This window comes from Dendrobates tinctorius, unplaced genomic scaffold (assembly GCF_039654945.1).
Source record: "Dendrobates tinctorius isolate UK_male_01 unplaced genomic scaffold, ASM3965494v1 ptg000175l, whole genome shotgun sequence".
NCBI classification, from domain to species: domain Eukaryota; kingdom Metazoa; phylum Chordata; class Amphibia; order Anura; family Dendrobatidae; genus Dendrobates; species Dendrobates tinctorius.
Window position 1 is genome coordinate 4,538,958 of NW_027361842.1, and position 18,651 is coordinate 4,557,608.

General features: G+C 40.6%; 1 protein-coding gene across 1 annotated transcript in view; it reads left to right on the forward strand.

The window, feature by feature from the left end:
• The window catches only part of LOC141054155 (trypsin inhibitor ClTI-1-like), a 32,603-nt gene that overhangs the window by 8,766 nt on the left and 5,186 nt on the right, over positions 1-18,651 (forward strand). Inside the window, exon 2 of the mRNA XM_073551344.1 lies at positions 5,625-5,662. Coding sequence (XP_073407445.1) covers positions 5,625-5,662 — 38 coding nt within the window. The remainder of the gene's footprint in view (positions 1-5,624; positions 5,663-18,651) is intronic.

Below are 18,651 nucleotides of genomic sequence, written 5' to 3' on the forward strand. Positions count from 1 at the left end.
ATTCATACAATTTATTAATGAAGTCATCAGGAATAGCAAAGGCTGCATGCAATCAGCGTATCCTATATTTAACGTTGGATACACTGATCGTGCGCTGGTCCGATTTTGCTGGCGCTGCGCCCAGAGCACAAAAATGCAACACAACGCGTTTGTGTGCTGGGCGCAGCACCAGCAAAATCAGACCAGCGCACGATCAGCGTATCCAACGCTAAATATAGGATACGCTGACCGCATGCAGCCTCATGCAATCAGAGGAGGAACTGACCGTAGGGGGTGCGGCCAGGGGCGGGGCTTAGCGACGGCGCTGCGCCCAACAACGCTAGTGTGAAACTAGCTTAAGGAATGTTTTCTAAGGCAGCTCCCTCTGCAATTGCCAACAAATAATGTCCCAGATGCAATCAATGGGACATAGATCTGGAGACACTGCAGGCCATGGTAGTACTTTCCAGCCATGAAGGCTGCTCACAGTAACATGAGCAACATGCTGTCTGCCATTGTCCTTATGAAAAACAGCTACTAGGATACTGGGAAGAAACGGCCTTACTGCTATTTCAACAACTGAATCAAGGTAACACTGAGCTGTTAACATACCATACATTAGGCCACCCCACGCCATAATCCCAGTTTTTTTCATTTACTTCATGCCTCTAGACTGCCATGGTGCAAGGAAGAGGCAATGGAGGCTTGAATAGCGTTCTATCCTTTTCATCGATGAGTCATGCTCTTGTCTTGGACACAATGATAGATAGAAATTGGATTGGAGACCACATGGGCAACGCCGTGAAAAGGCCTTTATGAGGGAACGTCTCACCGTCCTACTCCCAGTATTATGACCTAGGCTAGCATAATATACAGTAGCAGAACCCGTTTAGCCTTTAATACAAGTACAATAACAACTCAGCGTTACATTGATTTGGTGGTGGAACCAGTAGCACCGCTATTTCGCCAAAGAGTCAAAGGACCCATTTTTCAATAAACTTTGGTATGTGCAATTCTACAGATCTATGCAGTACTAACTACTACTTTCTGAAGCACTTTTGATTAATGGTTACATTTTAGTGTTCCGCTAATTTTTGAAGCTTTGTGGTATTTGTGGGGACCCATTGAGTGGAGGCTTCTCAGGCTATCTGTAGAAAGAAATCCTGTAGTGTTTTGTCCATGCCTTGAAATAAATGCTCAAAATAATGTGTTTAAAACAGGTTTACATACAGTGTAGACAAAAGTACAACCATAATTCCAAAAAAGTTGAGACGCTGTGCAAAATGTATAGGAAACAATAATGCAATGATATGAAAATCTCTTATAGGCATAGCTCATTCACCAAAAAATGTAGAACACATGTCAGAAGTTGAAAATTAGACATTTTTGCACTTTATATAGAAATTGTTGGCAGCAACACATTTCACAAATGTTGGGACAGGGCCATGTCTTCCGTTGTGTAGCATTCCCTCTTCTTTTTACCATACAGCAGTTTGTAAAGTTCTAGGATGTGAAAGACCAATTGCTGAAGTTTTGGGAGAGGAATGTTGGCATTATTGTCTGATGTAGGATTCTAGCTGCTCAATGGTCCAGGGTCTTTGCTGGATTCTTAATTTCATGATGTACCAAATGTTTTCTATTGATGAAAGGTCTGAACTGCAGGCAGCCAATTCATTACCCAAACTCGTCTTCTGTGAAGCATGCTGTTGTGATTATAAGGCGCTCCGGATTATAAGATGCACCCCAAATTTTGAGGAGAAAAATAGGAAATTTTCTTTTTACTAAAATGGTGGTGGTTCTTATTATCCATGCGTCTTATTGCTTGCTGGGGGTGGTGGCTGTGGCGAAGCAGGGTCCCAGGGTTGCTGCTGAATGTGGCAGGAGTGGGGTGATGCTGCACGCCGCAGAATGAGATGAGGGGGTGTCCGATGTGCACTGCGCCGCTGCGGGGTTCCGGAGCTGTGGGTGTCCCCGTCGGTGCTGCTGGGGTGCCCGGTGCTGCTGCCCGGGGTGTCCGGCGCTGCTGCTCAAGGTGTCTGGCGCTGGTGGCCGGTGCTGTGGGAGGCTCTGCCGACATTTCGTGAAAGGTCAGAGCCCCCCGTAGTTCCGTCGTTTCCTGTACAGTGCACTCTGGGGAAAATGGCCGCCGGGGGTTGGTGCATGCTCAAATGGAGATCTCGGCATCAAGATCTCAGGAGATGAGATTTCAGCACGGAACTGCGGGGGCTATGGCTTTTCACGAAATGTCAGCAAGGCCCCCGCAGCACCAGGCAGCAGCGCCGCCGGGCACCCCCTCATCCTAGCCTGCAGCAACTGTACCAGTAAAGTATATACGCATTATAAGACGCACCCCCATTTCCCCCCCCCAAATTTGAGGGGAAAAAAGTGTGTCTCATTATGCGTAAAACATGGTGTATGGTTTAGCATCACATTGCTGAAATATGAAATGCTTTCCCTGAAATAGGCTATCTGGATGGTAGTATATTTTATTATAAAACCTCTATTTAATGCTAAATATTGACAGATACTACTGATGAGCGAGCATGTTCGCCACTTCTCGATTCAGCATCGGGGTGTTCGGGCAGGCTCGTTACTTAATCGAGTATTGCGGGTGCTCCAGCGCCATGTTCAAGTGCCTGGCCTGCATGTTTTGCAGCTGTTGCCCTCCATGCACAGTAGTCCTGTAGCTATGTTGGCTACTGGCATCACTGTTGTTGGCTGTTCGAATCGCATCAACGGATTTTATAGATGTGATGCTCAGCACTCTGTCGTCTGGAAGCAGTTCAGGGAGAGTTGTTATATGAGGGAGGGAGAACTTAGATTAATGTCTGCCCCGTAAATATTATAAAGTTGCACCCTTTAGTGAATTTCATCTGGCACTAATGGGTGTTTTTAACCTTTTTAAACCAATTAAATAATTAATTTGAAAAAAATTAAGTGGGGTCCCCCTATTTTTGATAACCAGTCAAGCAGTAAAGCAGACATTTGGGGTGGGGGGCTGATATCAGGCTGGGAAGGTCCATGGATATTGGCCTCTTCTCAGGGTAAAAATACCAGCCCGCACCCACCCCAGAATTGGCACATCACATTAGGCGCGCCAGTTCTGCAGCTTTCCCTAGGCTCTTGCCGATTTGCCCTTGTGCAGTGGCAATTGGGGTAATATTTTTGGGGGTTGATGTCGGCTTTGTAATGTCAGATGACATCAACACCTGGGGATAGTAATAGAGAGGTATCTATCAGACACCCTCATTACTAATCCAGTAATAGAAAAATACACACAGAAAAAACACTGTATTTGAATAAAGACTACCCCAAACTCCTTTATTCAACAATTTATTATTAAAAATGTTCCCAGGAAGCTCCTCCAATGTAGTCCACGTTCCCCGACGTTTCCGGCGACTGTGAATAGCAGTAAAGTACTACTGCTATTCACAGGCGTCAGGTAGTGACGACAACTCTCATCAGACTCACTGCCTCTAGCTGATCACAGCGTTGAGCCTGTGGCTCTGATGAGAGTTGTCACTACCCAGCGTCTGTGAATAGCAATACTTTACTGCTATTCACAGATGGCAGAAACATCGGCGAAGGTGAACTATATTGCAGGAGCTTTGGGGGGAAGATTTTTGATAATAAATTGGTGAACGTGGGAAAGTGAGGAGTAGTCTTCATTCAAATAAAGTATTTCTTTCTGTTGTTTTTATTTTCTATTACTGGGTTAGTAATGGGGGTGTCTGATAGACACATCTAACCACAGGGCTTGATGTCTGATAGACACCTCTCTATTACTAATGACAGGGCTTGATGACGGCTGACATTACATAGCTTACATAAACCTAAAAAATATTACCCCGATTTCCACCGCACCAGGGCAATTGGGAAGATTGAACCATCCTAGCCTGCTAAAATCAGCCCCCAGCTGTCTGCTGTACCTTGACTGGTCATCAAGAATAGGGGGGACCCCACATAATTTTTTTAATTATTTATTTATTTAGTTACCAGCATTGATCTTGAAGTCAGAAATGCATCCAGGTGTCTTCCCCATGCTGTTCCCATTCCATTTCAGACCTGTTTCCATCCATTTCAGCGATTTTCCTCCCCTCCCCCCAGCCCTCCTGTTAGGGTCTTCCAGAAAAATGCTTGAGTTTTACATAATACTCGTTACTCAAATCAAACCCATCGGAGCTTCCAACCAGCTTGATTTGAGTACTGAGCGCTCAAGCATTTTAGTGCTCGATTATCGCCAATAGTTACCGTCAGGGATGCAGAATTTTGAACTGTGTGGTGATAACAAGATGGATGTTCCCTCTCCTCTAACATTCTCAGGATATGGCATATGTGATTTCCATAAAAAATGTAACATTTTGATTCTCCTAACCAAAGAACAGTTTTCCAGTTTGTCTCAGTCAATTTTAAATGAGCCTGGCCCAGAGACGATGACATTATTTCTGAACTAGGCTAATATCTGGCTTCTTATTTGCATGAAAGAGGTTTTATGCCTATTTTTAATGCAGTGCCAACTGAAGGCCCATAGATCAGGCGCATGCAATATTTACCATGGGTCTTTTTCTTAGTGTACATGGACTTCTCCAGAATCTCTGAATCTTTTGATGATGATATGTATTGTAGATGGTGGGATAATCAAAGGATTTGCAATTTTATGTTGAAACATTTTTTGGAATTGGTCCACAAATTTGAGAGGCAGTTGATTCCAAATTTGTGACCCTATTGCTATCTTTGCTTCTGAGAGACACTGGTTCTCTAATGTGCTCTTTTTATATACAGTTTTGTGATTTAGTTGAAAATGGACCCTCCAAGTGTTATTTTTAGTACCACTTTTCCAGCCTTTTGTCAAGCGTGTCCAAACCTTTTTGAGATGTGTTGCTGCCATCAGTTTCTAAATTAGAATTTTTTTTATTGCAAATTAAATGGAAAATTGTCTCTCCACTTCTGATATGTTCAGTTGTGAATAAAATATCACAATAAGAGATTTTCCCATTGCATCGTTGTTTTCTTTTTATGCTACACAGTGTCCAGACGATTTTGGAATTGGGTTTGTAGGTTGTCTGGTGAATAATTGTCTGCTGAATGATTGCTTCCTCCATGCAGCAATACACGGTTTAGTCAATATTTGTCATTGCAGTTGATCAGCCTGGTCATAAATGTTCAATAGCTTTGAGCAAAAGATTCTTCTGGGAATGCTCTTCTGAGGAATGATTGTTGGTGGATCTTCTACAGTAATGTCCAACAATCAGATGAATATTTTTAACACAACCGACTTCTTTTCACATGGTTACTGTATGTCATCATTTGGCTAAACCATCTGTTGTTAAATTTTATCTATGAACATTTGTTATTGTTAGGATCATACACTTTCATCAACTTTTGTCTATTGCAATCGAGCACCTTAAAGGGCTTGTCCGGGAATGAACTATTGATGACCTTTCCTCGGGCCAGATCATCTATATCAAATTGGTGTGTGTTCCACCCAAGGCACCACTACTATTAGCTGATAGCTGGGGCCACGACCCCTGGAAGTATATAGTGTATGGAGCAAAAACACCACAGCTCTGTACACTGAGTAGTAGACGTTCTTGGGTACTGTACGTCAACTCCCATTTGAATGAACTCTTAACTTGCTTTTACAGCTTTGTGGCCAGTTCCTGAAACAGAAGGTGCAAAATTGGTAAGCATGACTTTATTTCTATACTAAACAGACAAAAGAAACCCCAATGTTTTCTTGTTCTGCTTACAGAACTACCCATAATATAATAAAATCAGCACTACACAGCCTGTATTCCATGAGATGGGAAACTGGTTGGAGCAAAGTGTTCTACTAAATATTAGGATATGGCTTTCATGTTTCAAGCTCCCCCTTAGTCTCTAGTTGGAGGGCCATTAGGCAAAAAATGGTCAGCAATCTGTAGCTGGCATAGGAAAAGGTTTAAATGGCAACTCTCTTCATATACTGTTGTTCTATTTTATTTACTATCATTTCAAAGAGAGAAGTAAAACTGAGTGATGTATGTTGTGCGTTGAAGTCAATGGGCGTTTGTCAAGAGCAGAGTTACTCCTTTCACGCGATGGCTCCCTCAGGGACCAATCATATACTTGTGCCCTAGTCACGTGCCAATAGCGTTATTAGCACAGAAAGGTTCTCTGTTTTTAATTTTTATTGTCACTGATTTTTATTACATTTGGCACTTATTAGTTCCCTTAAAGGCAATCTGTCACTGTGTTTTATTAGCAGGAGATTATCACTAGAGGACTAGTAAACCTGCTGCCAAGTAGTCAAGCATATTCGTGAGCTCTGTATAACCCCGCCCCCACCACTGATTGGCGGCTTTCTATGTAGGCTGTACCTGGGCAGAAAGCTGCCAATTAGTGGTGTGGGCGGGGTTATATAGAGCTCAGCATTCAGAGAACTGCTAGATCTGCAGCAGATGAAGCTGATTTTATCAAAATAACAGCAAGCAGCCCAGTAAGTGATACATTGCTGGATGGGGTAGCAAAAACTTAGTGACACATTGCACTTAAATTGAAAGTGTTACTGAATATATAACTAGATTATTATTTGTGGTTTAATTACATTAGTCAGTAGGTAAAATAAACTTGTCCATGCAAAATTAGTGACAGGCTTGTGGTTTATGAAGGTGGTATACAATAAGATGTTTTTAGCTACAGGTTTTCTACATTGCAGTAAAGGTCAGAAGTTTAAAAACAGAAGTCTAAAAAAACCCTCTTTTCATCCCCTTAGTACTGTATTCTCTACGTTGCTCAATTATGGGTTCTAGTTTCCTTTGTTAAGGCAAGGGTGCACCTCATTCCCACACTGTGCTCACCTACTCTCTGACCCTTGTGACCATTGTTCTGCCGCTATCTGAGAGCACCGGCTGCTTTCACATCTATTAGGTTGCAAGTGTACAGTACTTCCAATTTGTAATCCCAGCAGAGGTGGCATTCTCCAACCTTCTAGCTTGAAACAAGAATGTAGCAGCATGGTTTGATTTTGGCAGTCACATAATATAGTGATTCAAACTAAAAAACGAATGTATTGACTTATTCTAGATTTTGTGGTCTTTCCTTGCCGTATAAAGCAAATAGAGATTTCTCTAGTCAACCTTATCTGTGGTTCTCCTTGTCACAAACCACACACTATGATTTCTAATAATTCATTTTCTTATTATGTAACATATTAGGTATAGTATTTGTATGGATTTTATGGACTATAATTTTGTTTCAGCACTTTGTCTCAAATCTATTGCTGTTATTGCATGATAACGGGTTGCACAGGGCCTGCCAATAGAATTGACTCCGAGGGCCCATTCTACAACTAAATTTTAGGGGGTTTGAAATAGCAATTGCAGTAGGATATAAGTCTCAGCAAATAATTAATTTCTACAGCAAATTCTATTAAAATGAACTTTCATTAAATATCTATTAAAATGTGTATACCTGAACAGACAAGTAGGTTAATGACTACTTTTTCATACACTACACCAATAAATAGACAGTATGTACTGTTGTCTACCTACCTTAGCAGCATTAGACATAAGTGGAGTTTTTTATAATCACACTTTTCACTGTCTACTAAACCCTTTCTGACATTAGATGTGACCTGGGTCTATCTGTCCAGGGATGGATATTTATGTCTGCACGATCGCCGACGCACGTGAGTGTTAGCTGATTCTATAGAAGCGATTAGCCTGCAAAAAATGATGGTCCCATAGAGGGACTAAGGAAAAAAGTAAAAAAAAGTTTAAAAAAATTTTTTTTAAATAATTTTAAAAATATTTTTTCAAAAATAGTAATAAAAAATCAAAATATATTGTATCTATAAATAAATATTTGAATGAAAAAAAATTTAGAAACAATAAAAGTACACATATTTGGTATCTCCACATCCGCAACGACCGGGCCAATAAAACTGTCCCACTAGTTAACCCCTTTCGTAAACACCATAAAAAATAAAAAACAGGGCAAAAAACAATGCTTTATCATCATATCATCGAACGGATATAAATAAACATGGTACCACTGAAAATGTCATCTTGTCCCACAAAAAACAAGGCCCCATACAGCTCCAATAGTGGAAAAATAAAAAAATTATAGCTCTCAGAATAAAGCGATGCAAAAATAATTATTTTGTCCATAAAACAGTTTTTATTGCATAAAAGTGCCAAAGCATAAAAAAACAATATAAATTGGGTATCTCTGTTATCAATTTTACCACATGGAACGACATAAACCCCCCCCAAAAAAAATCCTGAATTGCTGTTTTTTGTTTATTCTACCTCCCAAAAAATCGGAATAGAAAACAATCAAAAAATTTCATGTGCCCTAAAATGGTACCAATAAAAACGTCAACTTCGTCTCACAAAAAACAAGCCATCACATGACTCTGTGGGCCAACATATGGTGAGAAAAAAACAATTTTTTCCAATGAAAAGCGTCTCTTAGTGTGTGACAATAGCCAAACATAGAAACACATTATAAATCTGGTATCGCTGTAATCGCACCGACCAGAATAATAAAGTCGTAAATGGCGTAAAAAAAATAAATAAAACCAATTTTTCACCTGTTGTTGATTTTTTCATTCTGGCTCCCAAAGATTGCAGTAAGGCTCGGCGCACATTTATCTTGCGCTCTGCGCTGTGTGCTTGCATCGAGGTTTCCGTGTAAATCTCTGAAATATGTGATTCAGATGGAACCTCTGGAGGAAGATTCCCTATAATAAGGCAGATGGAGGCACTGTAGATGCCTTCTTCCCGATGATCCTGTAGTGTCCATCTTTTTAGGATTGCATAAAAGTGCCGTTGGCCACAGTTTTGTGCACTTCTGAAATGAAGGACACCATTGAACAGAGTCCAGACGGAGTCCAGAGTAACTCTTCTGCCTCATTAGAGTTTCATCTGAATCATGTCACTCAGAGATTTAGATGGAAACCCCAAAATAAGCAGTCAGTGTAAAGCACCGGATAACTGTGATCCAAAACGTTATGTAAAACCCAATAAAAGCTTCAATTCAATCCACAAAAAAGCAGGTCCCCACTCAGGTCTGTCATCTTTTCATGGAAATATAGGGGGCTTCTACGTTACTGGTAGTCCAAAGGCTCTGGAAAAGCAAAATGGCTCCTCACCCGCCAAAAGAAATTTAGCAAATCCTGCAGTCCCAAATCTAAATGCCCCTCCCTTCTGAGTCCCACAGTGTACCTAAACAACATATTGTGTCCACATTTGGCATTTCTAAAGTGATGAGAGCCCGCCTAACATACGGGTGCATGCCTCCAGAAGCACAGGCTGGGCATAATGTAATGGTGACTGCAACGTACTATTCACTACAGCATACTGGTCACTACAACAACAGTTTGCAATTTTCACTTGGCAACATTCATTGCTGCTTGTTTACCCGTGGAGTCAAAATAGTCACTACACCTGTAGTTAAATTCCCCAATGGGTATAGTTTCCAAAATGGGGTCACTTGGGGGGAGATTCTGCTCTACTAGCAATTAGGGGCTCTGTATATAGAGTCTGCAAACTTTTAGGAAAATCTGTACTCCAGGAGGCAAATAATGCTCCATTCCTCCTGAGTCTCTCCATATGGCCAAGTATGGCTAAGTAGTACTGTACAGACACATAGGACTTATTGCCACGTTCAGTAGAAATCGTGGGACAAACTTTTGTGCCATTTTTACCCACTTTTTGTATGAAAATGTAAAATCTGAGGCTAAAACAAAATTTTGGTGGGAAAAAATGTAATTATTTTTTCTTCACTGCCCAGTGGTATAAACTTCTTTGACACACCAGTGGCATCAATATGATCACTGCACTCCTAAATGAATTCATTGAGAGGTGTAGTTTGTAAAATAGGGTCACTTTTGGGGAGCTCTGCTGTTTTGGCACCTCATGGGCTCTCCCAGTGGGTCATGGAACCTTCAAACCATAACAGTAAAATTTGGCGCTCCTTGCCTTCTGAGCTTTGCACTGTGCCTGAAAAATATTTCCTAATTACAAGCATCTGAGGGTTCAATGCGCTCACCACACATCTAGATCAGTTCCCTGAGGGGTTTAGTTTCCAAAATGGTGTCACTTGAGGGGTTTAGTTTCCAAAATGGTGTAGAATAAGTAGAGGAAAGCTACTGATCACTAACACAGGGATCACAACAAAAAATTTCAAATTTTATTGCAGAAAAAACACACCATTTATAAAAACATTAAAAAGTCATACAATGATATACCAAAAAACACACAAGGCCCATAATAGGACCAACAAAGCTCACCCCAGAACATGAGAGCTAATGCATAGGTACAGGACATAATACATGTTACATGTGCAGCAATATTAACCGCAGGGTCATATGGTCCAAAGCTGTTCCTAAAGAAAATAATAAGAAATAAATATACACCAAAATAAATTAGGCCAGAAAAAATGCCAATGAAAAAGGCCTAAAAATGATGGAAATGTATGAAGAAACAATGCATGTTAGCACCCTGCACAACTGTGCCATGTAGGAGCCGTACTGGAAACAATAATGAAACACACTCAATGAGGCAGGAGAATGCCATAACCTATAAATGAGGTCATGACCAATGTATACGCCAAAGAAAACTGAAGCATGCAGATACAACAAATAAATCCTGCCTAGATCATCTAAGAGTGGTATCGCTCACATGTGGGGGAGCTTGTGGAGTGCCCGACGCATGTCGCTACCGCAAGGTGGCTTCGTCAGGGGCTCATCAGGGGCTCTCCAAATACGACATGGCATCTGCCTATTGTTCCAGCAATTTTGCATTCAAAAAGTCAAATGGCGCTCTTCCCTTCCGAGCTCTGCCGTGCGCCCCAGTGGTTTTCTTCTTCATATGGGGTATCGACATGCTCAGGAGAAATTACACAACAAGTTTTGGGGTCCATTTTTTCCTGTCACCCTTGTCAATATAAAAAAATTGGATCTGAAGTCAATTTTTTGCGAAAAAAAAAGTAAAATGTTAATATTTTTTTCTTTTTAAAAAATTCTTGTGAAGCATCTAAAGGGTTAATTGATTTATTGAATGTGATTTTGAGTGACTTAGGCTAGTTTCACACTTGCTTTTTTTTGCAGCGCGTTTTTCCCGCAAAAAAACGCATTGAAAAAACGCATACATAAGCATACAACTGCTGCGTTTTTTTCAAGCATTTTTATGAGCATGCATGAAAAAAACGCAGCGTTTTTATGCGTTTGTATGCGTTTTTACCGCGTTTGCGTTTTTTTCCAACATTTTTAGGTGGCCCCTCACACTACCCAAACCATGACTTTACTAACCCTAACCCTGACCCTAACCCTTAACCAAATCATACTTAACCCTAACCCAAACCCTAAACCCTAACCCTGACCCTAACCCTAACCCTGACCCTAACCCTAACCCTGACCCTAACCCTTAACAAAACCATACTTAACCCTAACCCTGACCCTAACCCTAACCCTAACCCTGACCCTAACCCTTAACCAAACCATACTTAACCCTAATCCTGACCCTAACCCTGACCCTAACCCTAACCCTAACCCTGACCCTAACCCTTAACAAAACCATACTTAACCCTAATCCTGACCCTAACCCTGACCATAATCCTTAACAAAACCATACTTAACCCTAACCCTGACCCTAACCCTAACCCTGACCCTAACCCTAACCCTGACCCTAACCCTAACCCTAACCCTGACCCTAACCCTTAACAAAACCATACTTAACCCTAATCCTGACCCTAACCCTGACCCTAACCCTTAACAAAACCATACTTAACCCTAACCCTGACCCTAACCCTGACCCCAACCCTAACCCTGACCCTAACCCTAACCCTAACCCTGACCCTAACCCTTAACAAAACCATACTTAACCCTAATCCTGACCCTAACCCTGACCCTAACCCTTAACCAAACCATACTTAACCCTAACCCTGACCCAAACCCCAACCCTAACCCTGACCCTAACCCTAAACCCCCTTAACTAACCCTAACTCTAACCCAAACCCCTAAATTCCATGGTTAAAAAAAAAAACGCATATGCAAAAAAACGCATACATGAGCATGCCAGTGCGCACATATGCGCATCCATAGGCTATAATGGCCATTTTTAGCGCAAAACGTGCGCATATGTGCGCATGCGCTTTTTTGCAGGGCCAAAAAATGCAACATGCTGCGTCTGGAAAATACAAACGCACACCCCAATAAAACGCAGCGCATGAAAATCGCATACATGCGCTTACAAGCGCGCAGGTATGCGCACCCATGTTAAATTTAGGGGAAAAAACGCATGCGCACATATGCGTTTTTTTCCAGCGCTAAAAAACGCAAATGTGAAACCAGCCTTAAAATGTGAGGTTATCCCTAAAAAAAATGGTTTTGTCAATTTTGTTAGAAAAATGAAAAATTGCTGGCCATTTTTTTTATTTTTTATGCCGTTCCTCGTACGGTATAAGTGATTAGGCAACTATATTGTTCGGGTCGGTGCGATTACAGCGATACCAGGTTTATACCGTTTTTTATGCTTAACAGCTGTCACACTAAAAGACGTTTTTTATTGCGAAAACTAATTTTAGCATCACCATATTTTGAGAGCTATAATTTTTTCATATTTCAGTCAACAGAGTCATGTGATGGCTTGTTTTTTGCCAGACTAGCTGACTTTTTTATTGGTACCATTTTCAGGCACATGACACTTTTTGATCGCTTTCTATTCCGATTTTCAGGGGATAGTGATCAAAAAACAACAATTCAGGAATTGCTTTTTTTTTTTTTTTTTTAATACCGTTCCATGTGTGGTAAAATTGGTAAGGCAGCTTTATTCTTTGGGTCAGTACGCTTACAGCGATACCTCATTTGTATCATTTTGTTATGTTTTGGCGCTTTTACACAATAAAAACTATTTTATAGAAAAAATAATTATTTTTGCATCACTTTATTCTGAGAGCTATAACTTTTTTTATTTTTCTGCTGAAGGAGCTGTATGGCAGCTTGTTTTTGCAGGGCAAGATGACGTATTCAGCGGTACCATTTTTATTTACATCTGTATTTTTGATTGCGTTTTATTGCACTTTTTGTTCGGCGGAATGATGATAAAGCATTGTTTTTTGCCTTGTTTTTTATTTTTTTTTACGGTGTTCACTTAAGGGGTTAACTAGTGGGATAGTTTTATAGAACAGGTCGTTATGGATGCGGCAAAACCAAATATGTGTACTTTTATTGTTTTTTTTCTTTACAAAAATTAATGTATTTATTGGGAAGATATTTATTTATATTTTTTCTTTATTTAGGAATTTTAAAAAAAAATATTTTTACACACTATATTTTTTTTTTTTTTAGTTTTTTACATTGTCCCAGTATGGGACATCACTATATTACATCAGATCGCTGATCTGACACTTTGCACAGCACAGTGTCAGATCAGCTATCTGATAGGCAGTGAAGGAGGCTTGCCGGTGCCTGTTCTCAGCAGGTGCTCACAAGCCACCTCACTGAAGGACCTGGAAGGACTCCGCAGCAATTTTGGAGCAGGGGGTCTCCATGGAGACCATCGTAACAACAGGATCGCATCGCGTTGTTCCGGTGGGAGCGCACAGGGAGTCCCCTCCTTGCGAGATGCTTCTCTATGCCGCTGTCACGTCCCCGGAAGAAGCTGCGGGCGAAACGCGCATCAGGGTGAGGGGGCACGCTCGTCTCACTCTTTTGGACCTTTGGCAACCTTTCTCAGGTATATTTCATGGCGGTCTAATTAACTGTTATACTATTAAGGGAGTCTGATTTTACACATATGTTTTTGGGCTAGTTAATATCTGTTTGAGAAATCGTAGTGCCAATTCAATTAGTATAATTGAATCAGCTTGCCATAATAATTTCCCTGCTTATGTGTTCAATTATGGACCCAATGTAATACGTGATTCAATAATCTTATGGATATATATTGATGTGCCTCTTTATATATTTTTGTGATTCATTGTCACATTGAAACTGATTGTATTTTGGAGATAGAGTGATACTAGTGCCCCCTTCTGGTTGTACTTTGCAGATATTTTGTGCCATAATATTCTTTGTGCATATTTTTATATGATATAAATGAAAATTTACAATTTTGAATATATGCATTTTTTCTTGGATCTCCTTGTTTGGGTCTGTTATTTCATGACACCAATACCCGTTTGTGTGTTTATGTCACTACTGACAGCGGCATCAGAGTGGTTAAATGCTCACGATCGGTGCTAGCACTGATCGTGGGCATTGCTACGTGGTGTCAGCAGTCACATATAGCTTACACTACTGCTGTTTGCGGAAATGCAGTACTAGTACAATGCTCTATAGGTGAGTAAAATAAATAAATAAAATACATGTTTTTCAGTATGCCCTTAACAATCCACACTGGTTAATCTTATTCTTTTCATTCAGGACAGCAAACAATGAATGGCTATTAGTCAGTTAATAGTTAATAAGAGAAGACATTTCTTATATAATTGGTAAAATGTATATATATTTGTTATTATAAGCGTAAAGTTAAAAACACAACAAATTTAGTTGGTGGCAGATCTTAAAACTTTTTAACTTTGGGCACAAAAGCGTAGTACATGAATTTGCCCAGCAGATGGTAATAACGAGCCGTATTGACATGCTAGTCCCTGCTCATGCCATGTTGGATATAAAAAGAAGGAAACACAAACTGAATGCAAGAGTCTATGATAGAAAAAGGTATAACTTTATGAATTACATAACGATAAAAATGGATGGGGTGGGAAAAAGTAACCAGATGGAAAGCAGACGTAATATCCACAAACAATTACATGGTATAAACTGCATACATATATATAGCATAATAATGTTAGGAATTCATTTGCAGTGATAAGGCAAATGAGGATGAAATCAAATCTACTATTTAATCGTCTAATTCTGTCTGTCTGTCTGTAACGGAAATCCCACGTCGCTGTTTGGTCGTGGCCGGCTAGGCGCAACCATTCAGCGGCTAGGCGCAATCCGGCCGCGAATTTGCGCGGAAAGAGAGAGAGATTGAGAGATTATACTCACCCCGACGTCCCGTCCGGCGCCTCCCATCTTCATACGATGACGTCCTCCTCCTTGCTTCTCCCTCGGCTCCTGACCTTTCCCGGCACCTGTACACTGCAGTACTTTACTCTGCCCTCAACAAGCCAGATAAAGTACGCGTGCGCAGAAGCCGAGGGAGAAGCAAGGAGGAGAACATCATCGTATGAAGATAGGAGGCGCCGGACCGCGACACCCACTGCACCCGACCGTGCCAATCTAATGTGTTTTTCTTATTTTTCAGGTTTCATCAGGGGCTTATCTACAGCATTACAAAATGCTGTAGATAAGCCCCTGATGGCGGTGGCCCCAGCTAATGGGGCAAAAATGGGGTGACAGACTCCCTTTACATATTCTAGAATACCCGATGAGATAGAATCGGGCCACCATCTAGTAGATAATAAATATAAGCATAAAGTGCATAGGTGCATAACAGTGGCTAATTGGTTCAAATTCCTAGATGGAAAACTGCAAACAGGCAGTATAGTAAGATGTATCTAGTTGTATAGCATACCACAGGTAAGTTAGGATAGACAGTGAATAAAGTGTATGTGCATACAATAGGTATCAAAGATACAGTCTGGTGCATGTGTATGCAGACAGCTTTATCTATTTATCACCAAGTGGTGTATGGAGGACTGAAATAAATAAACTTTTTGATGATATTCTAATTTTGTGAGATGCACAAAATAGTTTCTTCTCCTGTTCAGAGTATATATATACAGTGTATATATATATATATGTGTGTGTATATATTTATATACAGTGGTACATAAAGTATTCAGACCCTTTTAAATTTTTCACTCTTTGTTTTATTGCAGCCATTTGGTAAATTCAAAAAAGTTCATTTTTTCTCAATGTACACTCTGCACCCCATCTTGACTGAAAAAAAACAAATGTAGAAATTTTTGCAAATTTATTAAAAAAGAAAAACTGAAATATCAGATGGTCATAAGTATTCAGACCCTTTGCTCAGTATTGAGTAGAAGCACCCTTTGGAGCTAGTACAGCCATGAGTCTTCTTGGGAATGATGCAACAAGTTTTTCACACCTGGATTTTAGGATCCTCTGCAATTCTTCCTTGCAGGTCCTCTCCAGTTCCGTCAGGTTGGATGGTGAATGTTGGTGGACAGCCATTTTCAGGTCTCTCCAGAGATGCTCAATTGGGTTTAGGTCAGGGCTCTGGCTGGGTCAGTCAAGAATGGTCACAGAGTTGTTCTGAAGCCACTCCTTTGTTATTTTAGCTGTGTGCTTAGGGTCATTGTCTTGTTGAAAGGTGAACCTTCGGCCAAATCTGAGGTCCAGAGCACTCTGGAAGAGGTTTTCATCCAGGATATCTCTGTACTTGGCTGCATTCATGTTTCCTTCAATTGCAACCAGTCATCCTGTCCCTGAAGCTGAAAAGCACCCCCATAGCATGATGCTGCCACCACCATGTTTCACCGTTGGGATTGTATTGGGCAGGTGGTGAGCAGTGCCTGGTTTTCTCCACACATACCGCTTAAAATTATCACCAAAAAGTTCTATCTTCATCTCATCAGACCAGAGAATCTTATTTCTCGTAGTCTGGGAGTCCTTCATGTGTTTTTTTTAGCAAACTCTATCCGGGCTTTCATATGTCTGAAGAGAGGCTTCCTTTGGGCCACTCTGCCAAAAAGGCCCAACTGATGGAGGGCTGCAGTGATAGTTAACTTTCTGGAACTTTCTCCCATCTCCCTACTGTATCTGTGGAGCTCAGCCACAGTGATCTTGGGGTTCTTCTTTACCTCTTCTCCCACGATTGCTCAGTTTGGCTGGATGGTCAGGTCTAGGAAGACTTCTGGTGGTCCAAATTCTTTTGTAACCTTTGCCAGATCTGTGCCTTGCCACAGTTCTGTCTCCGAGCTCCTTGGCCAGTTCCTTTGACCTCATGATTCTCATTTGGTCTGACATGCACTGTGAGCTGTGAGGCCTAATATAGACCGGCGTGTGCCTTTACAAATCAAGTCCTATCAGTTTAATTAAACACAGCTGGACTCCAATGAAGGAGTAGAACCATCTCAAGGAGGATCACAAGGAATGGACAGCATGTGACTTAAATATGAGTGTCTGAGCAAAGGGTTTGAATACTTATGACTTTGTGATATTTCAGGTTTTCTTTTTTAATACATTTGCAAAAATTTCTACATTTCTGGGGGTTTTTTCAGTCAAGATGGGGTGCAGAGTGTACATTAATGAGAAAAAATAACTTTTTTGAATTTACCAAATGGCTGCAATGAAGCAAAGAGTGAAAAATTTAAAGAGGTCTGAATTCTTTCCATACCCACTGTAAAGATACAAACATGCTGGGGATAAGTGTAATTGTTGTTACATTTGCTGAGTGTCAGTATAGATACAAATGTCCCTGAATACATCCACCCCAACGTGTGTTTCGACGTCTGCCTTCGTCAGGGAGTCATGCCATGATGGGCCTATGCAGTTGTATGCACCATGCAAACTTGTGCTCTCATAAATTACAAGCTCATTTTTCCCACAATTAAGTACAATTGTTGTAGGTGTCTGATAGGTTTGGAGATTTTTCATCCGTATGTCCATTTTTTTGACCGCTGTATAGCATTCTTTTTATAAATTAACAGTTAAAAAATTATACAATGCCAAATACATTTTCAATATTAATAATTGTAAAAGATATGTTTTTTTCCAAAACCATTGCGTTTATTAAGCGAATTTGATCCAAAAAATGGATCAGAGTAGCGCATGCTGTGATATTTTACATGCGGACTATTGAACTACCCCATTTGCTATCTTTGATCTGTTTAGTCCACCTGTCACAATGTCAACGGGACAGCATACGGACAGAAAATGGGGTGCATTCACACAATCATATATTACCGTATGTAATGTACATCTGTGTACATGTCTGTAAGATCTGTCTGGACCACAGGTCTCCTGATCCAACCTATTAGTCTCATATATGGTTCATAATGGCCATGCAACCACAGGTCTATTGACTTGTACTAACAGCCTCATACATGCATAAGCGGCTGTTAGTTCAGAGCCACAGTTGGACAAAGACCAACTCAATCACTAGCTGTAAAATATGGTCATGTGCATGCATCCAAGGCCAAGATCAAACGTAAGTATTTTTGGCCCATGTTCTGTTTATGTGCAAAATTGATTTAGAAGAGGAGGATGAATGAACTCATGGAGATCAACATCCGACACTGCGGAGACACCATCACGTGTTTCTCAACGCAGTGATTCTAGAGCACTGCCCCCAAAATTGATTTAGTACTGACCAATGTAACTTAATGGGCTAGTTTCAGATGAATATTTTATCATCCCGACTGGACACAGCATTTGCTAGTCTTCCATTTTTCGGATGAGGTTTGCCCTTAGAACTCAATGTGTGCCTAAGAAAATGAATGCATCGATATGTCATATGATTTTAATAAATCCATTGCAGTAATCATTTATTAAGTGGAGACCACCTCCTATTGAATTCTACACATCTTATTCCATTGTGTTAATCGAGGATGAAAAAACAGCTGTCATAAGGGTATCAGAAAAGCCTAAAACGATGACATGTAAGAAGGTGTGACATAAGAGACAATTCTTTTTGTTGTAAATTCATAAGA